The sequence below is a fragment of the Accipiter gentilis genome, chromosome 1 (genome assembly GCF_929443795.1).
Source record: "Accipiter gentilis chromosome 1, bAccGen1.1, whole genome shotgun sequence".
Classification (NCBI taxonomy): Eukaryota; Metazoa; Chordata; class Aves; order Accipitriformes; family Accipitridae; genus Astur; species Astur gentilis.
Window position 1 is genome coordinate 28,704,274 of NC_064880.1, and position 27,184 is coordinate 28,731,457.

The 27,184-nt window shown below is 39.8% G+C and overlaps 1 protein-coding gene across 7 annotated transcripts in view; it reads left to right on the plus strand.

Moving 5' to 3' along the window:
* Window positions 1-4,598: 4,598 nt before the first annotated feature.
* SESTD1 (SEC14 and spectrin domain containing 1) overlaps window positions 4,599-27,184 on the plus strand; it is a 62,365-nt gene continuing 39,779 nt past the window's right edge. Inside the window, exons 1-7 of one of the 7 annotated variants that reach the window (XM_049812904.1) lie at window positions 4,600-4,889; window positions 8,049-8,111; window positions 8,777-8,879; window positions 15,373-15,498; window positions 17,237-17,316; window positions 22,638-22,746; window positions 26,298-26,388. In XM_049812904.1, coding sequence (XP_049668861.1) covers window positions 17,262-17,316; window positions 22,638-22,746; window positions 26,298-26,388 — 255 coding nt within the window. In that variant the 5' untranslated portion in view covers window positions 4,600-4,889; window positions 8,049-8,111; window positions 8,777-8,879; window positions 15,373-15,498; window positions 17,237-17,261. The other 6 variants (XM_049812922.1, XM_049812868.1, XM_049812877.1 and 3 more) reach the window with 6 other exon arrangements.

A 27,184-nucleotide genomic window follows, 5' to 3' on the forward strand; every position in this document is an offset into this window, starting at 1 on the left:
GAGACAGTAAGTAATCAAGTCTCATTAGAAAAATCCCTGCTCGTTCTTTTTTTTCTGCAAGCAGAAGAAAGCAACATGGAGCTGGTTCCAGCAGAACATTAGGTGCTTTGTACAGGAGTCATTCAAAAGGTCATTGACTATCAGCACTCTCTCTGGTACTTCTATTGTTAGCATTTCTGTCATGTTTTTTTCAGAGCTGTTATGCCTCATGTGTTAACTAGTATGGTAAGTATAGTTGTTCCTTTTCTTCAGCAAGCACCTCAGCAGTAATCCCTGATCAGGTTGAGCCATCCGGCAACAGAGTATGCTGTAGACATCCCACCAAACCTGCTCAGTGGTATGGCACAAGCACCTAACATGACAGGTAAGTTGGTTCTCATCTCCTCCGCCTGCAGCCACAAACATGACCTAAGACATGCCCATCTCCATTCTGCTGTTGTGTACCTTCTGACTGTAGCTACAGAGACGGGGTCAAGATCCATACCCTTGCTATTGCACATGAGACTTGGGCCAGACCCCGTGGACTGATTTCCTGTGTAGAAAGGAAGGCATTCCCCCATATTATGGAGGCTCAGGGTTCTACTGCCAGCCAGAAACCATTTCTCCTTCACAAGATAAAATAAATTTGTGAGGAAACTATGTTCGTGTTTAAGAAACCTGGGCAGTGAGATACTGACCGCAGATAGCTTTGCTTCCCATTAAACATTTCTCAGGTAGCCACTAAGGCGATGCAGCCTTAGGCTTCTATTTTATTTTATTTTTTACAAGAAAGCCCTTATTTCCTCAGTAGGAAGGAAACGACAAGCTATGAAGATTATATTTTTATAGAAAATAAAAAGTAATTAAACAAAGTAATAAAAGTCACTGCAGCATTTGCTGCAGGACATACAATCCAACAGCCTCTAGTACTTGGAAGGATATGATGAGATCAGGGTATGCTTTATTGTTTCTACCTGAGCACTAAGAAGCATATGAAAAAAAGGCACACACCCCCCTCTCCCCCCAGTTTCTTCAGAATCTTGCAAAGATTCATACTGCTGTCTCTCATTACAGACATGTCACTCATGCAAAGACCTTTATAAAACAAAGACTTCTTTTTTTCATAATTTAACTGAAGAACTTCAAAATTATTGCCAACATGAGATAGCTATTTAAAAGATTGTTTTATACACCCTTTGATAAGTATGAATATAATAAAACATAGATCCTTCAAAACCTGCTAGGCGCTGCCTCTGCAGAGTGCCAGGCTTTCAGCTTGTGCTAATCAGAAAATGGAGTCTCGTGGGTTTGGGCTTTTTGGGACTTGAGTTTCAGATTCTATTAAAAGCACAATTTAAGGCTTTGTTTCTAATTGTTTCAGAAGAAACAATCACTCCCCAGTTCAGGATTAAAAATTAGTATTTGTGTTTAAAAGGATATTTCAAATTTTTATGCCAATAGCAGGTAAACGTGGCTACCTTCAGAAGCCAGTGAATGGTAGTTCACATACTAAGACTGTAGCAGATCTTTTGTTCGTTTCTGTGATTTTTTGAGTGTGCACTGAGTCCTTTTATTTTTCTGTCACTTCCACTTCCCAAACCTCCTGATACTGTTTATCAACATAGACGGGACTTTTCCCACTGTTTTGCCAACATGAATCTGGCTGTATGACAAATACATAGGGCTTTAAAGTAGTAGATGTCTCTGCTGCTTACATGTCAATATGATGATACCATCTTCTTGTGATCATAAAGCTCCACATACAAAAACATTCTCCAGTTTTTATTTACAATTCATTGCTGCCAGCCTACACTAATCCCACTGTATATAGTTATCTGCTTATTTACAGTACGTACCATTTATGAATTGCGGTGGTCTGCAAGTTAAATCTCCAGCCACTTACGCTGGATAGTGCTAGCTTACACTAATTTAACGACTCACATTCATTTTTGTGCTACAGGTAAAACCAATTGTCTATCGGTTACACAGAGATGTGGAAGCAAATAACAAACAAGGCAGCAGAGTAAATCACTCCAGGTGGAGGGTTTCCAGCCTGCCCGGTGCAAGGCTGTGCCCAGCAGCATCTCCCGGCGCCCAGTGCAAGCGGAGCAAGAGCGAAGGTGCGTAGCGGGTCCACGGGGTGCTACACAGGATGGCCACTGTCACACCTGATGGGACCTGGGACCAGTGTCATGTTGATGAGCTGGTGTCCACCAGAAGCGTGTGTGGGTTTGGCTCGTTTTTCTTTGAAGGCTGATTTTTCTGGAAGTGCAGCAACTGACGCTGGAAGCAGTGCCTCTATTGTGAGAGCACTGCTCTGCCTGTAACAAAGGCTCTGTTCTGTTGGCATGCAGCAACAGTGCCCAAAGCTCAGGATGTTTTCAGCCTATTTACTTTTATTCATATTTGAGTAAATCTGGCATGGCTGCTGGAGAATAATAGCATATATTAAGGCCCGTTTTAATCAAATGGATCCTTGATACAAAAATGTACTGTGGTTTCTTCCTACTGGCAGTTTGCAATGGCAAAGGCAATTAACTACAACTCTGAACTGCCTGTATGACCTTAAACAAAATTAATCATCTCAGATTCTGTCCTGGCAAATCACTCAGCAGAGTATACATGGAAAAGGAAAGTCAGAAAACCTGTTACAACATCTTGATGCTCAAACTAGCATAGCTTCAGCCAGAGGACAAGCGAGAGTGACTTTTGGGTTACTCTCGTCTCAGAGCACTGGAAGCCTCTGCAATACTTCTGCCCCTCCTCTCCGCAGGAGGAGCAGCCTTGTTCAGTCATTGAGAAGAGACTCCAGTTGTGACCAGGAAAACGGAGGAGAGGTTGGGTCTATGTCATTTTGGCCTAAATTTCTTTTCTCTTTTCTCAAAAGTAACTGTGAGAAATTTTAGTAGGATGCGTATTGAATTTTAGTTCATGCGCATTGAAGAGTTTGAGATCCACAAGCCAGATGAAAAGCACCAAAAGTGCACCGTCTTGTCATAAGTAGATGTACTTTCATTTATTGTATAGGCTAGGTGATAGGAATGGTACACAGAATGTAATGTCTGCACTACGGAGGCTTTTAGAAGTGTGAAATAACAAAGAGAAACTCAATATGGCTGTCAGCTGTAGTTTTCCCTTTGTTGATTTTACTTTGGCTCCTTTTAAAGATGAAAAATGTATGTGTCGGTGACTTCCACGGAGTTTTCACTTGTGCTGGACATTGGTGCTGGACATCAGATCACTTATCTGGTGTTCTGAAATACTATTTGTCCTACAGGCAGAGATTACAAAGATACAGCCTGCGGGATCTTAAGTGAACGCTGATGAATAGCAGAAAGCTGCTTTCTATTGTTTTACCTTCTGACCACAAGTATGCAATAAATAAGCATAAATGTAGAAAAGTGACCCAAAAGTTGTATCTGGCGCCTTCTTAAACCATTAGTGCACACACTTAAAATATTGTTAAAATTTTTCTCTTTTAATAAAGTGTGAAATAATTTATGTGGTACTCTACGGCAGTTACTTTTGGTGGGAAGCTGATGGCAGAGAAGGTAGGTTCTCGACGCTGACAGGCTTTGCCTGATAGGCCTCCTCTGAAAATTTTAATGACAGTTCTTTATCTTTAGCTCTTGGATGGCCAACGGGTTGTGTTGCTGAGAGAGGGACTGCTTGCTGAGTCAGCCGAGGCCAGGGACGAGGTCAGCGTCACAGGCGTGCTCCGATGGTGACGCTGAGGGCGACTGCTGCGGCAGATGTCGACTGGCAGCCACCAAGAAAGGGGACAGACAGTGGCAGTTTTGCAGACTGTGTTTTGAGGGGAGAAACCAAGCAGTTGCAGCCTGCGTGAGGCAGTTTTCGTAGGTGGAATGAGATACAGTAAATGATACCCAGTCGCTCTGCAAGTTACTGTTACGATAGAGCTTGCGGAAGCCACTTTTTTTTTTTTCCAAAGAGCCATGATGTAGCCTAAAAATTACGTGTTCAGCAGGAGATTTAAGCCTGACAGCAACTTGACCTAGGGCAGTTAGACTGAAAGCCAGACAAGTGTCCTGGCTGGCTTTCTTCACAGCATTTCTTTCCACATGTTTGCTTGCATGACTTTAGTCTTGGCGTGACAAGGGTTTCAGGATGTTCGTCCAGGAGCCTGGGCAGCCGATCGGGGGAAACAAAACACGCGCTGGGGCTGCGAGTACTGAAACACGGATGGCAAAGGGCCGCGGGTGGGAGCCGACATCTGCCTGAGGCCCCCTCTGCGCCACCGGTTTTCGCCTGTGATCCAAGTGGCTTGCGTTCGGCCCGCACTCACGCACGTGCACCTCCAAAGAGCGGGGCGCGACTACTGCCACCTCACCGGGCCCGCCGGCGCCGGGAGCCCCGCAGCCGCCCCGCGCTCCGCGGGGCACTCGCAATGGCCCCCCGGCTCCTGACAGGAGGCCGGGGCGGGGCCGAGGCCCGAGGCCTGCGGGGCGCAGCGCTCGGCAACCCCCTAGCGGGGCGGCGGCGGCGCATTGTCTCCCGGCGGGGTGGGGCTTCGCGCCGCCGTCGCTCGGTCGGGCCGGGTCCCGCGCAGCTGCCGCGGCGGCTCCGCGGCAGGGGCGGGCGGTATCGCGGCTCCGCGCCCCGCGGGCGGGGGGCGGGTTGCTGAAGCGAGGGCGGCGGAGCGGAGGCGGGCGCGGCAGCGTCCGGTGCTCGCCGTCTCCTTGCCGACGGGGGAGGGGTCGGAGCCGCCCCCCCCGTCCCCGTCCCCGGGGAACCGCCGCCGGGCCAGCGAGGCGGTACGAGGCGGCTGAGGGCAGCCGCAGCCGCAGCCACAGCCCGGCCGGAGCGGGCGGGTCCCGGCTCCGCCCCGCGTCCGCCCGCCCTACCGCCGGCCTCCTCCCAGCCCCGGGCACCCGCAGCGCCGCAGCCGGGTGAGTAGCCGCGTCCGGAGGGGCTCTTCCCTCGCCCCAGCCCCGCCGAGGGGTCGGCCCGGCGGCCCCGGGCGCGGCGCAGGCCCTGCGGCTCGGCCGCGCTTTGTTCCCCGGGCGGTGGCGTCGGAGCCGCGGCTGGCTGCCGGCCCTCCCGGGGGGCGGCGGTGGCCCGGCCTTGCGGCAGGGCAGCCCTCCCGCGCCCGGCCTCCCTGGCCGGCGCCGCCTCCCCGCGGCAGGCGGCGGGAGGGCTAACGGGGTACCTGGCCGCTGGCTGCGGAGCTCCCCTCCCCCGCCTCCTTTGTGGGGGGGCCGGGGGCACAGCAGGTCGGTACGGTCCAGGGAAACCCGCGCAACAGGTTTGGGTATTGTTCGTGCCGCCGCTACATACGTGGCCGCGGCGGTGGGGGAGCTCCCGAGTGGCCGCCGCCGCCGCCGGCGGGGCCTGCCTTTGTGCGGGCGGGCGGCGGGCGAGGGAGGGCGGCGGCCCCCTCCCGCCGGGCCGGGCCCGGCCCCGCCGCGGGTGTCGCGGCAGGCTCCGGGAGGGAGGGAGGGACGAGGGGGCTTCGGGCAAGGGAGAGCTCCGCGGAGGGAGGCGGCGGCGGCGGGACGGGGAGCAGGCTTCCCGGCTCGCCGGCGCGCTCGGCTTGGCGTGGGGATTTTCCCGGCGCGTCGCCGCTGGTCAGCGCGGCGGCGGGCCGGTGGGGACGAGTCACGGCCGTGTGGCCGCCTCGGCGTCGGGCGGTCCTGGCAGCGTGTCTGGAAGCGCTGCCCGGTCGGGAAGCTGATTCACTGCTGAAGCAGTGGTTGCTCAGAGCCATGGTTGCCATTTCTTTGGCTTTTGACAGGTCCATTGTCTAGCCATTTTGCCTCTTCCCCCCCCCGTAACTGTAGCGTCCCTTGCTGCCCCTCACACAGAGCTTTCTTAGCCAGGCATTGTAGGGAGGAGATACTCTAAAGCACCCTTTTTCTTAAAGGATTTTACGAGTGTGTGGAAGCAAGGGTGGAGACGATTAATGGAGAAGGGTTCTTTGTTTTTTGGGGTTTTGTGGGTTTTTTTCTTTTTTTTTTTCTTATTTACTGGGCAAAATTGGTAAGGCTTAGTATGGATGGGCATTAGTAGATGCTTTTGTCAGTTGTTCTTTCATCTTTCTTCATCCCAAGGGAAATACTGCCCTTCTGCATTTTTGATATTGGAGTGCCTACACTGTCCCGACGACTGGATGTTGACTTTGTTCACACACTAAAATTCACTGTGTTGAGGAAGTACTGGGTTTCCCCCCCCCCCCCCCCCCTTTACTCACTCTGTGACATTGTCTGCTAAGATTCAGTGTATAGTAAATAGTGAATAATGTTACTACATTATAGGAACAGTGATGATGATGAACTTAAGCGCTACTAAGAGTTTTCATCTTTCTGAATGTGTGTTTTTATAGTCCTAGTCCCATTGTCTATACCAAGCAGAAACTTAAGGAGGAGAAAAAGGGGGAAGGTGAACCACAGAATAGAATTGAAGTTTGGTCAGAGAGGTCTGCTGCTTGCTGGTAAGGTGTTGATAATACTTTGATCTGTCAGGGGGAGGAAAAAAACCCACCTCACTGCCCCTCCCCCCCCCCCCTCCCCAAAACTAGAAGCAATTACGGTCAACTTTACTGATGGATTTTAGGATTTTGCAAATTCTTTACATCATAGATTGCTGCTTGAAGAATCCTGTAAAATCACCTCAGCCAACTTTTTTCCTAAAGTAACATGCTAATAGATGATATTTTATTTGCAGTTTAGATGATCCGTAATGTCTTTTTTCCTAGAAACAAGAGTTAAGAAAATATGTGTATTTTTAAATTTCATACAAGAAACAGTGCCATGACATCTCCTGGAGTTGTAAGCTATAATTCTAAATTGGCTGTGGAATCACATTTCTCAGTAAAGCTTATGTAAACAGGGGAAATGTACATAGTTTTGTTATTTTCCAGCAGCAGAATAAAGGAGTCGGGTGAATTTCAGCTCAGTTTCAATTTGCTGCTGCTTGGGAGTGGTAGTAGGGAGGGGAACTGGAGGTACTTCTGGAAGAGACTAGATACATTGGTGGTGAACTTCAATACAATGCTACATAACAGTCAAGAGTCCTTAGGGATAGAGAATGAAGAGGAACACCTTTATTCCCCAGTGACAATGAGTGGTTGGGGAAATATAGAACACCCATAGGTAGCTTCTGATAAAGTAGACAAAGCCTAGTATAGGACCTTGTAGGGATAAGAAATGATCTTGCAGGATTTCCGCCATGTCTCTGTTCAAGCTACCTTGAGCACTTGCTATTGATATTCTTTTTCCTGATCACTAGTTTATTTTCCTGACTAGAAAACTTCCGGTAATAGAAGTTGGGGGTTTTTTGCTGTTGTGTTTTGTTGGTTGTTTGTGGTTTTGTTTTCTTTTTAATTTAAAACTTGTTGTGAGAGAGATTACTGTAATGACTGCTGCATCTGAGTAACTATAAAACCTATGAAATGTGTTTAGCATCTTGGCTTTGCCTGTAATGCACTATACACTAATTTTGAGTTTTGGGGTTTCGTTGGTGGATGGAATTTGATTAGTTACAAGGTTCCATGCAAGTCTTAAAGCGTTTGCTGAGGTTTTATGCTTGCTTATCTCTTAATTCTGCACCTTCAAATAGGGACTAATTAAATTTTTTAATTTAAGTTATAATTTGCCTTTTTAAATTTTATAGCAGTGATTAACTTAGTTTCTAGGAATACATTCTTCCTCAGTTCACAAAAAAAAAAAAAATAAAATGCTAACGCTGTTCTGTTTTCAATTTTGCCTAAAACTCTGTGTAGATTACCTCTGACTGAAAGCATACTACAAGGATTCTGGTTCTTGTTACTTTCCCACTGCTTCCGGTGCTGCCTCAGGAGCATTGCCTACTAATTATAAACAATGTTGATGTCTACCATATGTTTTGGTAGAAAATACGGGATTCCTGCTGTCCCACTCAACTCGAATGCCTAGCTTACAAGTATTTGCGAATATATAATGGAAATGTTGACTCCCCTATCATGTAGCTTTGTAATAAACCCTTGTTTTCAGCCTCCAAGGAAATAAGTTTTAGATTGAGTATTAACATCTAAAAATACGGTCAAATACTTTTTTCATTTAAATTTGCAGAATCTGAGATCCGGAGGTCAAACTTGTATCCCTAACGGACAGTGTTGCATTCCAGTACCAATGGTAAGTATGATCAATCTCTTCCAAAAATAACATCTTTAAAATTTTCATGCAACATATTTGGTTCTTATGAAGCTTTGACACTGATGAATACGCTGCAGAGGACAGCATCTTTGCAACTGGTTTTGCACAAACTTATTTAGGCTGTAACTCAGGCCTTCTTTAACTTACCTACTTTGTTTTTGTCTTGTGACTTTCAAAAATCTTTAAAAGGCTCTGTAACAACTAAAGCTTCTGATATGTTTACATAGTTTGGCTTAGGTACTATAAAATAGTGCAGCTTGTGTTACAGTGTCTCACGTGGTGTTAGTGTCTCAGAGCAGTGTTTGCAAATGTATTGAAGCGTGTTTTAAGTGTAAGACTGGAGATACCTGAATTCTAATTCTAAGAGGGAGCTGTGGTTGTGGATGAGTAAGGAAGGAAGTTTTAAAAGCATTGAGGTAGATTGTTGCTGCTCTGATGGGGTTGATAAACTTGTGCGCAGAAGAGAAATGAGAGACTTGAGCACCTTGAGTGAGCAAATAGAAAAATGCACTAGCAAAGCTTTTTACTCTTTAGACAAAATGAGAGAGAGATATGTTTGAAGTGAGGATATCCTTACAGCAGACTCTAAACTTGACAAGGAAGCAAGTGAAAATCAATATGGAGTATTGTTTTCCTGTTTCTAGGTAAGAAGATGAGCTGCTGCGTTTTGGACAAGCTGAAGTTTGGAACGCTGGGATGTAAAGGACCCATTAAGAAGGAAATTACAATAGTTAAGAGGAGATGAAGGTACGACTTAGGGCGTCACAGAATCAATGATTCAAGGGAGATAGATGCATTATGCATGTGAGAATTCAGAGCCAAGCTAAACTCCTGTGGTGTTGGTAGAGTTGAATTTGAGATGTGTTCTTAGAGAGATATCATGAAGGATAAATCTTGACCAGGCCAAAAAAAAAAAAAGTGTTGGAAGAGCAAGATAAATAAATGGATTTGATGTTAACTTGATGTTTTGGTCACTAAAAGATACATATGACTGAACTTGAGGAAATAAATAGCCGTTCTTGAGGAAAGGGTCAGGCTGGACACGTAATACGTAGATGAAAGGTGCCATGGCTTATCTACTTTTTGGTGTTGGTAAAAGCAATGGTTTCTTCAGTATACTCTCAATACGGGTTGTCTTATTTTCTCTCCGCTAGCATAGTGTTTGCTAGTTCTTTTATGTTACATTCTAATTTGGCCCTAGAAAGTGGTTTCAGTGGAAAACGTATGAGTGTTACATCTATGGAAGATGCTCCAGGTAGCAGCTGAGAGCTTGATTTTATATTCTCTGAAGCATGTGACCATTTATTTGCTTATGATAGTGGAATGCTACATGTTTTATTTTGAGGGAGTGGGAGAGAGGGAGAGGTGCTGTGGTTTCTGCAGGTGGTTGCTGTGGCCAATTTAATTTGTGGTTTGCAGCTGAAATGTTCATAGTTTTTAACATGAGTACAAAAACTGAAGACATCTGTGCAAGTTAAGGAAAGATTTATTTCTCTTGCACATAGTAATTAAAGGGCACCATAGATAATTATTTTTATTTTGTATAGCAATGAATTCATGTAATTCTGAAATATTTTGAAACTTAAGAATGTGAATGAACAAGGTATTTACGTACCAGAGCTGGCATATTTCAATCTCTTCTATTTTGTGTTTGGTTAAGATTAGCAAAGGTCTCAAACTACTTATATATTCCTTATGAAGGGATTTTTATTATTATCCTCATTGTGTCTACCTTGTGTGTTGTGCAGTGATGGGGGGAAGCCACTACAGAGGAAATTGTTCAGTATGTTTCAAGGTCCACACAAAATCTTATTCTTGAGCTGGGAACTTTTTGGTCAGGTATCAATCCTAAAGGTCTAGAGATTCGTAAACAGTCTTTTTAGTAGCCTCTCATTTTGTTTTCTTCTTGTTTAGGGTCAGTTTTCTCCACCTAAAAAGGATGACTGCTTTTGTGTGTCCTACACTTAGGTCTACACACCCTACCCTACTCTTCCTTTCAGACAGTCCCTTGGCCTTTCATACCCCAGCCGCTCTAGATGGCTTTGGGTTTAGAAGAGCATTTCCTTCTTGCTTCGGTTCAGTTGTATTGCCACTATACTGAGCTAAGATGTGATTCCTGAGGGCCTGAGCCACGTGCACTTTTAATCAATGCCAAGTATGTGTATTGTTATGGAGTTGTAGATTGTTTTCTTATATAAATGTTATAAAAGGAACAAGAAGTTCTAATCTTGCACCCCAGAGGAAAGTTGTTTTTTTTTTTTTGTTTTTTTTTTTAATTTGCTCCAGACTGCCAACAGTTGGACTCATCAGTGCAGCTGTTTGTCTTTTGACTTTGTCTTTTGACTTGGCTCCTTACAGCCAGAATTGTCCAATGTCATTCCTCCCGCTGTCTTAAGTTTTATGAAGTACTGGAGGCATAAGAGCTCTCTGTCATCTTTCATCACAAACTGGTTTTGGACAGTTCCTTAAAGAACTGGTGGTAAGGTACTTGTTTCCCTTAGCTCATTCTTGCAAGCTTTTATGACTTGTTTTTCTTTTTGTTTGCTGGTTTTTGTTGTTTTGTTTTTGTTTTTTTTTTTTTTTAGTAGAGGGAGCTAGAAGAGGAGTATGTAATTTTATTTTGCTCTTCATTGATTATTTTTCTTCCCTCCAACCTGTGACTTGAAAACTATTTCTGTGGGAGAATTTACAGTCTGTGTGATTTTTGTCTTATTTCCACGTGATCTCTAAGTAAAATTTTAAGAGCTGAACCTGAGATTTATTTTTTTAATGGGTCTTAGGGAAGTGTGATGAAGGAGAGAAAATGTCTATGCTATGCTTTGAACATAGCATTTCAATTGATCTGTTGGTATGTAGAAAGTGGTGGAAGAAGCACCCTCCCAAATTGCATCATTTTGCCTGTTCTGTGGTCACCTGATGCTGTGAAGTGAGTTGGGGCTATACCAGATGACTGCAACTTCTGCTGTTTTGGCTGCCTATTGCAAGGGAGGGTGTAACGTAGATCAGTATCTTCTGTTGCCTGTGGTAACATCCTACAAGGGCAAGCTATAGGGTTCAGCAGGAAGGTAAACATGGGGTCTCTAAATGTGGCAGAAAAGGAAATGTGAAGATGCATCTAAAGCCTGTGACTTATTTTCTTGACTATTCTAGATTAAAGAAGCCTGAAAACTGCTGTAATTTAATGTATAATGTATGTGTTTGGCTTGGCCTGAGGCTGGAAAAGGTGGAAAACTCTAGCAAGCTCTCATTTTCTATGTCATGTGTTGTAGCGTCATTACAAACTTCTGCATGTGTTCCTTCGGGTTGGAGCAAGACTGCTGTCTGTGGACATTGACTTAGAATCCAAAGAAGTGCTATTCTTTGAGAGAGTGCAAATTGCTGCACAGTGTCCTGTGCTTGCCCTTCTTGCATGAAAAGACTGAGGTGTCAGTATTGTGTTTCACAGCTGTACATGCAGATGTTATTGGGCATCCTTAGTGTTATTGTTTCTGTGCTTAGTACCTCTTCCTTCTTTTCTTTCCCTCCCCTCTGACACTTGGTCTAAGTCTGAGGAAAAGCCCTACCATTCTGTGAAATGAATAGTTGACTGAGATAAAAGTTAAAGCTGATGAGCACAATGTCTTTTCTTCTTGGATGGCATAACCTCTTTTACTCACTTGTTCTCAATTTACGGGTTCACTGTTCCCTATATTGCTCATCACTTCTTTTTGCCACTCATCTTTTATTTCACTTTTCACAGAATGTTGAGGGGGTGAAAAAGGGTGGGAAACGAATATGGAAGATGGGTTAAATAGAGGAAGTAGTTAACTGACAGCTCTTCTAAATTTTATTATTAGCTATAGTTAGAAGACAAAGTGTACAAGGTAAGACTTGAGCCTCCAGGTGAAAGCGGGGCAGAAGGAATGGAGTTTTTCCAAGCTTAAATTTGGTATGGCTGTGACAATGTGCTTTTGGATCATGGCCTAGCAAACTGTTAACCCTGGGTTTAACCAAAAATAGAGAATGTTTTCAATCTGTCCATTTATCTGCTGTCACAAGTTGCTGCGTTAGAGTACTAACTCTGTATGTGTAATGGAATTGAGATTGTATGGTTGCCTTTTGCTTTAAAATTAAACAAGCTTACACAGTGATGAAATCTACTGAGTCTATGGATTTTATTTTCTTAATCCTTTAGTGTGAATGAACAGGTTATAGAAGATCAGGAATATTTTCCTTGTGTTCAACTTGAAAATCAGGCATAATATAAAACTTCAGTATGCCCTTTTTTATGGATAGATTTTACAGATAGTAAAAAAAACCCCCAAAACAACAAAATGGTTGAAAAAGCAAAAAACTTGATTTGATATTTGCTAAATATGTGGAGTTACCTTTTTTCATGAGGTTTAAAGGGCTCTAATGTTAAAAATTCATTACCGCTGCTAATATATTAGAGTAAAAACAAAACACTGCATTTAAGTATCTTAGCTGATGTTCATCTGTCAGGTTTTATTGTTATTTTGAAACTGTCCAGCTGAGTAACCCAATTCCATGTGCTCTTTAATTGAAGGCAGCATTAACTAATGAATATTTACAGCATTTTCCTACTTTTGGGGCAGGTTTGATGTGCTTCTTGAATTACCCTGGGGTATCAGTCCTGGAGACACCTTTGTGTTCTAGCAGTCTTTGTGCCACTTAGCTTGGGAGAGATGACATCCTTCAATGTAGCTTTAAAGGAAGGTGAAATAATAATCTACATAGATAATTGTCATATTCAGCTTCCTCTCCGTCTTTTGCACATGGATTTTATTTCTGTGTTGGGCAGAGGAACTTTTTTTTTTAAGCTGATCGGGGGAAAGCTTGGGGTAATGCTTTGTGGGTTGAAGTTAGCATCTGAAAAAACTTGCATGCTGGCTTCAGGTAACAAAGCTGTTAACTTTTAAGGTCTGCAATTCAGAGGTTGATTTTCAAAGAAAAAAATTTCATTCTATATGACTGAGGCTTTTTTTTTTTGTGGTACTTCAGAATATCTATTGTTATTTGTGCTATTGTTTGTGCCTGGACTTGCAGGCAGCTACAGTTTTGAATGTAGCTGCCCATCTGCTGCTTGATTATTTATAGGCAGATCTGTGGAGTTCCTTCTAAGTCTTCAAAAACATTAATGAATAAAACATCACAATACTCTTGTAAAAAGGGAATTAGATGAAGGCACTGAATGAAGACTAAAAGGGATAAATGACTTGCTGAAAGCTGTATGTACATTTCATAGCAAAAACAAGGAATAGAAACCAGATTATTTTTTTTTCCTAACTTAGTCTTGTTCTTAAAAGACCAGCTGCCTCTCTTGATACATGATGAGGGAATGAAGAAAGTACTCATTCTTTGAAACTTGCAATGGATACTTGTGAACAGACTAACCCAGTTAAAGGCCTTGCACCATGTACTGAGAGTATTAAATGTTTCAGGTTTAACCAATTTGATTAAAGATATTTATATTAATTCTCACTGAGCGTGAATTCATTTTGATTGTTAATGTTTTTGACCAGTGGTTGCCACTGGGTTGCTTAGAAAGAAAACACTTGTTTACTTGTAGGGCAGCTTCTCTCTAACATCTTCAGGGCATCTTCCAGTCCTGTAGCCAATGCAAGTCTGTCAACTTCTCCCTCTGCCGTCTGTCTTTAATAGACTTTTAAAATGGTTTTAAACAGTGTCTGGACATTGGTTCTTATTTAATTTCTTTTATTAGATGAGACTGAAGATATGCAGCAGAAAATGCATGTGATACTCTTCATCAGAAATTACAACTTCTATGCTAAATTACACGTAGTTCTTATTGTGTGTGAGTTTTGTGGGGGTTTGTTGGTTTTTTGAAAGAAATTCTAGAATTTTAAACTGCGAGTAAAACAATTTGCAGTCTTTCCAGAGCCTAGAAATGATAGCGGATGCAGCTTACCAAGTCATGATCTGATTTCACATTGAAGTGCAGCCTGAATTATTGTTTGCGTTTTTCTGTTCTGTAAATTTCTTTTTTTACTACTTATTTACTGTCTCCCCAGCCTCCAATCCTCCCTCTAATGTATACCTATTTCATTTAAGTTTGTAATTAAGTGAATTTTCTCCACAAGTAGTATTGATTTCTGCTCGGGGGGGAGTGGGGGTGGTCAGAAGAGGTTTCTATTTCACTGGAACACCTTTCAAATATTTAGCTTTTAAATACAAATATTATGTGGATTTAGTCTTGCCACTTTTCTGTGGAAATCTTCAAAAGAATGAATACATTGGTGGAGATTAACATTGCTGTATTGATTTAAAAACCTGAAAGCTGAGGTCATTCTAGTCAAGTTCAATGAGGTTCTTCACTATAGTTCCTTTATTTAACACGTTTCCTGTATACACAGGTTTCACAATTTAGCATATGGCATTTTGATTGGCAAAGTAGATTGCAGGTGGGCATGCAGCACTCTAGATTGTTTCTGAAATTCAGCAAACAGATTTAACCTCTTCAACTTGTTTCATATCTAAAATTTGAGCATATAAAAGTTAGGTCTTTTGTTTTGGAAGTGATAAAATGCAGCTTCTTGAAGTATTTCACTTTCCTCAAGTGAAATCTGTTTTCTTCAGTGCTCTTGTTTTTCTTCCGTAGTTCTTTTTCTATTTAATGAGTCCAAATGCCTTTTTTATTGATGAATAGACACTGGATCTGCTTCTTTCAGCTAAATAATGGTATGACATTGAGCAACACATCATTCTTTCCTCATTCTAAATTGAGAGTTTGTTGGCCAGTTTAAGAACCTGTCATTTTGTCTTTGAACAAGTTAAAAAGACTTACATCTTATTTGTAGGTCTAAATATACTTATATCTGCCTTTTAGCAGTGTATCTTTTTAAAACACCTTTGATACCTCCCAGTGGAAAGTAGATGTCAGGTCTCTTGAAATTGTTTCACTTTCCAGTATTAAAAAAAAAAAGATATTTAGTTAAATTCATCCTGAGAATTCATTCTCTGGAGTGCTAAAGATAGAGAAGGATGTTAAACCTTATTTTTAAACCTCAAGATTTTTTTTCTAGTATGTTCTGATAACCTTCTCTGGTGAGAGTTTTCTTCTAAGTGGAGCACATCAAAGCTCTCACAGAAGACAGGTAATTGAAACCTTCAGGAGTTTCTGGAACAAAGGCTAGGTGTTTGAAATGATTGGCAATTGTTCTAATTGTTCTGACTCGCCTCCCTCCACTCTGAATGAACAGAATGCTTCCTTTGGTTCCAGGAAATACGGAACAAAAGAACTATTTTGATCCATGGACAGTACCACTACTGTGGCAGAAAGCCAGGCAGTGCTTTGATATTAAACTGGTCTTTTTACAACAGCAAAGAAACGTGCTCCCTCGAGTCAGTAAGTTGATGCGAACATTTGTTCATATGTGAAAGTATGAAGATAATGAAGTGTATGTCTGTCTGCGTTTGGGCTTTCTTGATTGATTATAATAAAGGGCCATTTCTAATAATTTTGAAATATAACTTGGGGGAGGAGAGGGAAAAATCATTACCAGGTATGTGTTCCACATCTTAAGAAAAAAAGAATACTGCCAGTTAAATAGCTTACACAGGGTGGTTTGAGCATGGTGTTTGAGAGACAAAAATGACTGCCCAAGTCATGCTTGAGTTTTGTGTAACAAATAACCTACAAAATTTTGTCTGAAGCATACAGGAAGCTTTAATAGGATGCTTGTTTGAGTAATTGTTTACAGTGCAAGCTGTTTTGCAGTCCATGAAACAGGACTTAGTTTCCTGAAAGAACTGAAATTTGTTTGTCTCCTTCTGTAATATGGGAAATGTGTATTTTGTATAATTGACAAAAATGACACTTAAATATGGAGATTTTGGGGTAAGGGATGGGAATGAACATTGTGAAGCATTTGTGCATTGGAACAGGGAGGGACGTTAAAAAGTTGTTAATGTTATTTCTGTTTCATAATTAAAATAATCATTCTGCTTTTTTTGTTTGTAATGAAGCTCATTGTTTAACAAGAAAAGGAATAACTAGTCTGTTTTACCTCAGGTGCTCTATTTGGAGTTCTCTGTTCTTTTTCTTCTTTCTCCTGAATCATTCATTTTGATGCAGTTAACTCTACCCCCCCCCCCCCCCCCCCCAAAAAAAAACCCAACCCAAAACCGCAACCAAACAACCCACCAAACCAACCCAAAGTTCCGTTTGTGTGCATCAATGCTGAAGTATCCAGATAACTCCAGGTTGCTGTCTGAAGCCTTGTGCCTGGAATTAAAGAAAAAAAAATTTTTTTTATCTGTTTTTTATTTTGCCTGGATACTGGCGCCTATCTTGATTGTGTATTTCTGTGCAGAATTAGGCTTATTTTATTATATGGGTTGATTTGTGCAAGTATGAACTCAGAAAGACTTACACACAGATGCCAGTTGCTACTTTGTGTAGGCTGGAAGAGGAGGTTGCGGTTCAAACATCCTGTTGATCTGTCAATGAAACACAGAAGCTTAATAACAGTGAATTGCAGTTCATAATGCAGTAAAAATGGGATGAGGGTAAGAAGGGATTTGGAGACAAAAGGAGCAGAAACATTTCCAGCTGTAGGTTAGACATACTTGCTCTGGCTGTTGGATTTTTTCTTTAACTGAAGACCTGTTGGTGGTAGGGTAATGGGAGTGTCATGACATAAATGCAGAATAATGTATTTAAGTAATTATATTCCTGGTAATGTGAGACAGACTATGCAAAAGTGTAATTTTACTTACACTTACTTTACGTCTGAATGACCAAGCAAACAAATGATCTACCTGTAAATTAATTGTAGTTTAATGAGGTTGGGAAATAAGACTTTTATATAAATTATCTCAGTGTCTTTGGTTGAGATTCTGCATTGATTTTCTTTCTTTTTTTTTCCCCCCACAAGGAGGAGGAATAAACCTTTAATTAAGAGCTACATGAAAAAGTGCATATGATAATGTTTTTTCTTCAGTTTTTACAATACTTTGGATTTTGCTTAGTGTTCTATGCTTTTTTCAGAAGAGTACAAAAGTGTTTTTTGTCCAGTGGTCATTCTAGTAAAACATTGTAATTGATTTCCCATGCTTGACAACTTTAAATTCTTGTGTTTCAGAGCTGTGAAAATTATCTGAAGTAGAATGGAAGCTTCAGTAATATTACCCATTCTGAAGAAAAAGTTGGCTTTTCTTTCAGGTATGGTTTCTGTTTTCCTCAGTTGCTTCCTCCTTGAATAATTTGGATAGCATTTTTACGTTGGTTATTTGTATTTGCTGGATGTATTTAACATAAATTTATCGTTGGTTAGCGGTTTGTCATATTTCAGAAGGATCTCTGAAACTTTTAATCTAGTAGCCAAGCTATTGCTGTTGGCATTTAGCACTGTAGCCTGTAACTCAACCCACAAAGTTGATGTAATGAAGTTTCAGTCCATATATAAAAGAATGATGAATTAGCAGTCATCCAAGCATAATCCTTTCTGTTTTTTTTAATGTGGTTTTAGAAATGCAGAGGGAATATTTTCAGGATTTTCTTTAGAAAATTTTTCCTTCCTTTTCATCCCTGTCTTTTCTCTAACATAGAAATGGATGGAAGCAGAATTAGCTATGCATTGCAACATTTTGATTATTGCCAAGTAATTAATTCAGGCAAGGCTGGAATTATTGTTATATTTATTAAAACTTCTTGAATCTTGGGTTGAAGGTAACTTTTTCTCTTCTTCCCCATGTCAGAGAAAAACAAAAGGGAATACTTAGTGATGAATGACATTCTCTTGCTGATTTCATTGCTGTCCTAGGTAGCTGAGTTAATTCTTGGTGTTTGTCTACTCTAGGGTAGGTAGGTAACTTGCAGAACACTTCTCAGCTTCACAAACTGACAAGTGTTGCCATAAATAAAATATTCTTCTGGTTTGGTTTAGTTTATCTAGTCAAGTTTAGCCTGCTCCGGTCACTTGGGAAGTGAAACCTGTTCCTTTTGTTAATAGAACTTGTTTTGCTTTGAATTTGCTCACTGTCCCCAGCAATTGCAAATCAAACTGTTCCTGTTTAAAAACAAACGAAAAAAACCTCCAAACTCAACTTACATTAAAGCCTGGGACAGTGGGCAATTATTTCTTCTGTAGTAACAGCAGATGCATAGTATGTTGGTTGTTTAGCATTACACTGCAAGGGGAAGTTCTCATTAACTTGAGTGCATTTTCAATTTGCTATTAAAGCTGCCTGATGCATTTTGAAATACAGATGTTCTTAGTGGAAAGTAATTTGTTGAGTGGCAGTTTAAATGCTAGGAACCTTTTTGAACCTACGTATTTCTAAGTAGGTTGGACCTTTTTGGAATTGTATAGTATTAATGGATGCTTTAATGAATGGTAAAGATGCTTGCAGTAGTTCTTTTATGCGTTCTTCAGTGTAAGTAAAGGAACCTGACAGAGAAATCAGTTCATCTTGTCTCTTTAAAGCAATTTTATTCCATATAGTTTCATAAATAAGAACATGCTAGTGATGAAAAACAAATAATCAGAAAAATTGTATTTTAGGAAAACTTTCTCCAGTGTTGATACGTTGAAGTCTTTTGTCATTTTTGAGTTAAACTGGTACAAATAATCTTAGCCCTGCCTTCTTTTTCTGGAAACAGAGTTGTTTCTAATGGAGCAGCATGTCCTCAGATTTGGAATCCATGGCTGTGTAGCTTCTGTGTTGGTAGGTCATTACAAATATCAGGGAAAAAAAGGCAAGCTACTGACTCGGCAAAAAAACCAGAATGAATGCTTTGGTGCAAAATGAATTTAAAAATTTCTTTCTTTGTGATGCTTTTAGTTGCTTTTCTTAACTTAAATGTGTTTTCAGTTTACAAATTACACCGCTTCTTCTGAGTTACAACACACATCAAGTTAATTTCCCTGTTTTATTTTACAGGTTTAATTCTAAGCCTAAAGGCTCAGTCTGAGTGTAGTGCTTTTTTGTAAGACAAGGAGGTGGTGTTTGCCACGCCTAAAATGACAATGTGATTGGGTTTGCCTCACTAAGCATTGTGTTCTGAAGGTGGTGGTAAATATTTATACAATTGTTAATTTTTAGAAAGGAGTTACAAATAATATAACCAAGATCAAAGAACAACTTTGCTGTTTAAATAATTCTTATTGTTTAGTGTTAGTACTGGGAAATGTTACACTAAATCCATGATAGCCATCACTACTTAACTGGTAACTTTAGGTAGTATTCCTTTAAAGCCACATCTGTTTTTTTTCAGTATTTCCTTTAAAAATACAGTTTCCAGTTAAAATGATTCTTAGATGGATAAAGATATACCAGTTATCCTTTACAAAAATGACTGGCCATCTTTTTCACCAAGGAAAAGAATCTGTGATAACTCCTACCTTGTTGTCTTTTTGTGCTATGGCAGGTTCACAGAATGTTTACCTGATCTGTATATACTTCAGTGCAAGAAAGCAGCACAAAAATGACAGTGCAGGCAGAATACAGATGTTCAAATCTTTCCTAGTAGTAGTTTTTGCAAGCTGGGGGAAAAACGTGCCAGTTGTTACGCAGGATGACTTGTCATGAAACTGAATAATTTAGATAATTATTGCAGTCTTTTTGTGAAATGTCAAGAGACTATAGTTTTGGGGTTTGGTTTGTGTTTTTTTGTCAGTTCAGCAAACGCTGTGTAAATCCAGGTATAGAAGTGAGAATTTCTATGTGTCTAGTATCTTGCATGAGTGGGCTTCAAGTGCCAATTTGAAACTTTCATTAGCTAGACCCTGTTCAACACTGGAGTCTTTTAAGTCTGTGTAAGCAAAACGTGAACTACTATTAATAGTTAATTACTTCTGTGGGGGCTGGTGTTTGTCTGCCTCATGAATCTGGAAGTAACTTTGAACAGAACAAGTCCCTTCAGTTATGAATCAGCTATGGTAAAGATGAGAACAAATGTCCAGTTTTTAAAGCATTGAGGTATTTTTCCTTCCTTTTTCTCCCACTTTCCCACTCCAATTTTCAGGCTTTCTGCCATTCAGAAACAGAGAAGGGTGGACAATCAATAAATAACTGTTCTTTAAACTGTGATTCCCTCTTAGTTTCTGCAGAAAGGATCTATCTGTTTGTCCTTTCTCATATAGCACCACTCTTTAATTCTTCTGTTTAGAAATACAGTTATTAAAAAGTGCATTGCTGTTTTCCAGCAACAGTTCTCCCCCAAAAAAGAGAAAGGGAGGGGAACACAACTATTGCAGTGGATCACTTAAAGCAGTAGATCCTTTATGAACATGTGGAAAATAGGTGTGTATCAGTGGATCTTTAATACTCTTTGGGGAGTTTGCACAGCTTTGGAAACAAGGAAAAAACCTATTGCTATTAACATGCCAGCGTATATTGTATAAACAGTGTTTTTTCCATTATCTTGCAGAATCTCTAATGGATGGGGGGAATTCTTAACAAATTATGTCAATGTATATGTATGTATCTGCAAGCATTAGTGTGCGGTGCTTGTGCACTTTGTCTCATTTCTGCACAGCTCTTACTATTCTGTAAAAAGTTGCTCTGGTTGGCTAGAACTTCAGTTCTACCAATATTAAGTGACTTTATGAAGCAAAAGCATGATTTAATGTCTTTAACCACATGAATAACACACTTAACTTGAGAATAAAGATGTTCTTTCTCGGGTTACAGAAATTTACTTTGCTTCTTTTTCACCCCAAATAAAGTTGAGATTATTGTTATCTTTGTACAGTTTTTCTAAACTATGGAGAAAAATATTTAGTAACTGCCTCCTACATGTACGTAAGTGGCTCTTTAGGTTTTTTTTAACAAAATAGCTAATATGTTAAAACTTATTCTAAAAAGTAATAGTGAAAAAAATGGAAAAGGCTTTCAGCTACTCCATGTAGTGGAAAATCTGAAACTGGTTTGATGTAGAGATGGGTATTAATTTAAAAAAATATTCAAGGATTAAAAAAAATCCTTTCACCACCAAACTTTAAGATGGCTGAAATTGTGGTTTAGTAAGCTATAAACTCAAGCACTACATTCTTCTGGGGTATGTTTGGATTCATTAATGTTCTTCACTTCACATGCAAATTGCCCTCCCCACTTCTCATACTTCCCTTCCTCTTGGCCCTGCCAAAAAAACCACCAAAATATTTGATTAGGTTTTGAAATTAAGATTTTTTTTTCTCTCTGTTTGCTCGTTATAGACGTTAAAAATTGAAGGGCAGAGAGGACAAAAAAAATAGATAAGGTGTTTTGCTCAAAATGGTGAATACGTGAACTAGATGAATTGCTCCAAATTAAGTGGAAAGATCTGTCACAGCTACCTTTGCCCCTTTTACTTAATTCTCTGATGGGTTAATAGCCTTTTAGGGGCAAATGTTTTGGTCCCAAAGCCTTCTGCCTTCAAAAGATCACCAGTGATGCCCTTGTACTTGGAGATGTGGTGATAATAGAGTCAACTGCACACCTGATTTACTTCACTCTACAGCACTTGCTGATTGACCCTTTCAGGGAGCTATGTCTGTATTTATTTTTCATGGGGTCTTGTATTCAATGGATTTGGCTTCAGTTCCAATTTAAGCTATGAGTAAGAACCTGCTCCAAATCCATTTTGGTTACTGGTTCATACCTGTGTGACTCAAAAGTCAATCATTTAGCAGAAAGACCAGAAGAGAAAATTTCAGCTTTCTTTTAAGATCCACTTTTTTTTTTAAAAAATTGTACCTTTCCAGAGGCTTTCTCGAGTTTGTGTAGTCAAAACCAAAACAACCCAAACCACAGTTGTAGAACACAGCCTACTTAAATGCAGCACATCAGCATCATGCAACACTTGGTTTTACTGGGTCTCATAAGGGACATTTAAATGTGAGGCCAGCTCTTTCAATATTTTTGTTGCTGATACTGTTTGTATAACTTTGACTGGAAAGGTTTGAAAACACATATGAAGATTAAAGCAACTGGTTGGAAATATTTATCTTAATTGTGAAGTGACTGTTATGTGTTTGTAAGTAGGTCTGAAAATCTTACATGTTTGATGAATGAACTACCAATTTCGAGTATGTGCCATGGGCAGCCTGTGTGGTACAAGATCCTTCTTTGTGCACTCTATGTTTCTAGGAGGTGGTGTGTTCCAGTTGAAGCTGCTGGGTACATGCTCACCTTGGAAGCTTAGGAGGTTTCTGACAGACTGATAGTGTAGAAGGTCTAGGAGATACTTTTTAATGTAATCTAGATATGCAAAAATAATGCTTCTAGAAACATTCATTTGTGTTGCTTATGTTGAAAGTACTAGATGAAAGGCTTTGACAGCTACAGATGTGGTCTAGGCTCTGAAGCCTTGGTGATGCCTTAAAATATCAATGTGGTGAATGAATCCTCACAACTGAGAGGTGAAATGTCAGTCGTGATTTTCACACCAACTTTAAAGATTACTTTCATGATGTATATTGATACCATGTAACTGCAAAGTATTTCTTTTACCTTAAAGCCATCACATTACCTTCTAATGACTTTTTCCCCTTGAAATAGGAGGGAAGGACAGAAGAAGTGGCCTCATTCTGACAATTCCATTATGCCTTGAACAGACAAGTATGGACGAGCTGAGTGTCACACTAGACTACCTTCTAAGTATCCCAAGGTGATTTCAAAGGCATTCTGTTCAGGGCTGCCTTCTTTTCAAGTGGTAGAAGGGATTTTTTGTTGTTTTTTCTTTCTATTTGCCTTTCAATACCTAATGAATTTTACATAAATATTTGTTTAAGTTGTAATACTGTCTGACTGAATTGGAAGCGTACATCCCAATAAACTAAGGGATATCTACTAAGGCTTGCATACGTCCTTTTATTCTGTATATCTGGCTTTGGGGGTTTTTTTGTCTTGTGTATTTCCTGACTCCTTTCTTGGAATATCTTTGGTAATTTCTTTTTAATGACAATGCACTTAAATTACTATGTAAATTAATGAGTCATTCTAACGAAACTCCGAAGCTTGTAAAGGTAGCATTGCCCAAAGTAAAAAAGTTTCCTCCTCTTTGCGCCTAATCTTTGTAGCTTGTAGTGCTTAAGTTTGCACTGAGTCTAAAAACATATGAAGTCTTACAGAAGTTAGTGAGCAACTCAAATGTTTAAAGATACTGCTTAAGTGTGCTGAATGACAACTTGAATATCCTGCCATCCAAACCTTGCTGTAAAATCATTGTTGATGAAGTTCTGTGCATGTAACCCTGCAAGCTTATAGTGACAATTTTTGGTCCTAGCTTAGTTAACTGCATTTTTTTTTGTTAAGATCCAGAGATCAATCTTTATTATAGCTTTGCTTCGTTCTCTTGTGCTGCTGATTTAAAAAGGAAAGAGGCCTCTCGTATAAATGCTTGCTTTTGTATCCCTTTAAATTCCTCTTCTGGAAATAGAGGAACAATGGCTTAACTGAGGACTGTTCAGTGTACTTTGCTTATTGCAATCTATAAATGTTTTTAAAACTCCATTAAATGATCTGATTTGTTTGTAATTAAGAATGTTTAAAAAAGTTCTGATTGTGGAAGAGAGAAGCAAATTCAGGATGCTTACATGTAAAAAGATCAATAGGTATGTGAATATATTGCACAATGTTTTAGTTGTGGAAGTTTTAGGGTTTTTCAGACAGCTTGTTGTCTCTTGTAAAGTCATGAAAATACCAAATGGTCCTTTGTGCAGGTCATCTCATTGACTTAAGGACTTGGCTGTATTTATGGAACAGATGCAGGCATTGTTGTTCTAGCAAGCATTAATTATTCCGCAGTCTCACCCTGATGTATGTTCTTACATAAATTAGTGTAAAAATAACTGTCTGAAAATTCAACCACAGTACTCTTTGTACTTGGTACAAACTGGGAAGTCTGTTTGAAAGCAAAGTTTGATGTTCCCATGTCTAATGTTTTGTTTGTCAGACGTGGAAAAAATTATCTCTCTCTTATGGTGGCAGTAGGGAAAAATCATTGTTGTTCTTGTTTGAATGTTGTTTTTTAGTGGGAAATGCAAACTTTTTGGCCTAAGCGCTTGCCTTTTTTGTTCTGGAAAGACTTGCTGAACTGTGTTTGAAAAAAAGGAAGGGTGTGGGAAGGGATGTTGTCCCAAACCCAGATAGCTGTCCAAGAAACATTAATGTTACTTTTTTCCCAAGATTCTATGTGTAAGGTAACATAATATGTTTAACTTTTAATTCAGTTGTGCATGACATATGTTGTAACCATAACTCTTTTGAAATGTGCATTCTAGTGTTGATGGATAGCTGTGTCCAAAATTTGAGAGGCATAACTGTTTATAGTGTCTTGGGTAAAATTTCTTTGGGGTGTGTGTGGGGTGAGTGTGTGTGTGTAAAGCTTTCCTAAAACTTACAACAACTTATTACTAGTGTTTAATTCTACTGTTATGCCTTGTTTGATGCTATTTAAGATTCTTGGATTCTGAAGAGGCCTTCAGAATCCAAGAAAAATAAAAGTGGTAATGTTATGCTATTGTCTGTGCATACTAAAGTTTGCTTCCTTTGTTGTATTGTTCTCTGTATTGTGGCTGAAATCACCAAGTGTTTTTTTGTATTTTAACTTCCATACAAACATTTATGTTTGTGTTGGCTGAACTTTCAGAAGTGGTAGCTCAATTTTGACTCTGGTTGGTTTGGTGTTTTGGTTTTTTAATAGATTTAGTAGTAGAGAAGAGCAGATGCTGATACTGTTAGATTATGAGCCGAAGGAAGCTATGTCTCAAGATGCTATAGTAGCGCTATTTATCTTGTTCTTAAAAGTAGTGGTATTGTGTCTTTTTTGAGTTCATTCTGACTAAACATTGCATGCATAAAGCCTGAATGTTCAGCGTGCTTCCAGAAAAATCATGTCTGTGATCTTAGAGGTTCCTTAAAACCAAAAGCATGTATGGATTGGCAGCCAACTTAGTAATTATTTTTTCCTAAATAGACTAGTAAGGTGCCTTTTTTCCTTTTTTTTAAATTCCAAGATAAATTTGTCTTCCGCCCATACCTGAGGAAGCTCAGTTTAAACTTGAAATAAACAACAGTTAAATTTCTCAGTATGAAACATAATGCTTAGTGTTACATGCAAATTGCTTTGGTTTTTGTAAGCTAAGGAGATCACAGAAATAGCTTTGTTTTGTAATTGCAGATCTGTGTGCTAAAGATCACATAATGCTTCTCTACCTCATGTAAATGTCATGGTTTTTAGTTACTTATAACTTTGCCGGACACAAAAATTTCAACCTGAGACATGATACCTAATGTGGTAACTAATGCTAAAATTATGGGCTCGCTTCCATGTTCTCTTCTGGCTGCTGCTGCTGTGCTCGTTGTGAGAAGGTAATGCTTCCTACCTGTTGGTAATATCCAGAGGTTGCTGCCACAATTGAACACTGCCCAACTGTTATGACCACCTTGTTGCCAGCTTCAGTCAGAAGTGAGTTGGAGAGGTCTTTGTGGGAAGGTACAGAGAGTGAGGAAAGTTTTCACTGTTTTCTCTAATTTGGTACTTGAGCAGAAGTCCCTTTGAATTCTTAGCTTTGCAGTGAACTGTTTTCAGGAGGGGTTTTTTTTTTTTTTGTAGTATGCACAGACTCAAACCTTTTTAGAAGAAGAAGAGATTATGTCAGTCTAAAACACTCTTTCTTGTAGGTTCCTGTGCAAAGCCTCTGTCCTTGTAGAGGCTTTTTGTGCACTGCAATTTCTAGTCCATTTGTTCAGGAAAGAAATTTAAGCATGTTTAGATGGTTTCCTGCTTGGACATGCATCAAGTCGTATATAGCTGTATCCTCAAACCTGTGGCAATGCACAAGTAACCTTGTGAAAACTGACATCCCTTTGTCTTCCTTGTGAAACTGTAAATCCACCTTTTCTTTCTGAGGGTTTTGTGAAGTTTATGGTTATGAAACCTTTTCAGAATTGCTAAAGTTTAAATAAATGCTTGTATTATGAAATACACTTCAGTGCTACTAAAAAATTGTAACTTGGAATATCTATTAATATGCTTGAGCATTAAAATTGGAAGTTATTTCTAAATGAGTAAACATAAGGTTTATAAAACAGTATTTTTATAAGTAAAAAAAAATATGTAGTTGTATTTTTCGGTAGAGTTGAAATCCAAAGTCACTGTGGTATGATACTTGTTCATGAATTTTATTTTTTTCTAAGTGTTTTTCTTTTTTTTAGTGAGAAGTGTAAAGCTAGAGGATTTACTGTGATAGTGGACGGCAGAAAATCTCAATGGAACGTGGTAAAGACGGTTGTGTTAATGCTGCAGGTAAATAAATTTTCATACAATCATAGTTGACTGATTAGTTTTATAGATGTTAACCCAATAGCTGTGTTATTGTAGAGGCAGTAATTTCTTTATTGAGAAATAAACAATTTATGGCCTTTTAAAATCATAAAATGTGGTTCTGTGACAGAGTTCTGTGCGGGAAGAAACAATCTGAACAGTGGATGCTGCACCTCACTCAAGTGAGGGACAAATTCATTACATGCTGAGAGCACATGATTGTAGACCCTTTCTTAAACCAGAGTTTTAGTTAAAAAAATACAGAAGTACACTCCTGGCATTGTCAACTGTGAGTAGTAAGAATGTATGCAGGGCAGCAGTTCACACTGATAGTGCAGCTGAGCAGGTTCTGATGCAATATGCTGTACTACTTGGTTTCCATTGGAATTGGGTATAGCTGATTTTGTCGTGTATAATAGTCCAAATCACAAATTACATTCTGGATGCTATACAAAGTAGGAGGAAAAACAAAAAAAGTGTCAATTCCCAATTAAAGAAATTCATAACTATTTATTATTTTAGCTTTTCAGAACGGTGGGGTTACAATAAAGTCTTACTTCTGCTAAACAGTGTAGGTTATTTTCTGGTCTCAGTGGTCAAAGAAAATGTGAGATACAGCACTCTAAATAGATTAGAGAACTTAGGCTGCTGTCTGTCTTACTGCACAGATGATTTCTCTTTATCAGAGCAGTTTTCCTCTCACACTTAAATGAAGCCTCAGAAAGTGTGTCAGGTATGAATAATTTCATTTTGTTGTCCTGTGGGCTCACTGTTGCTC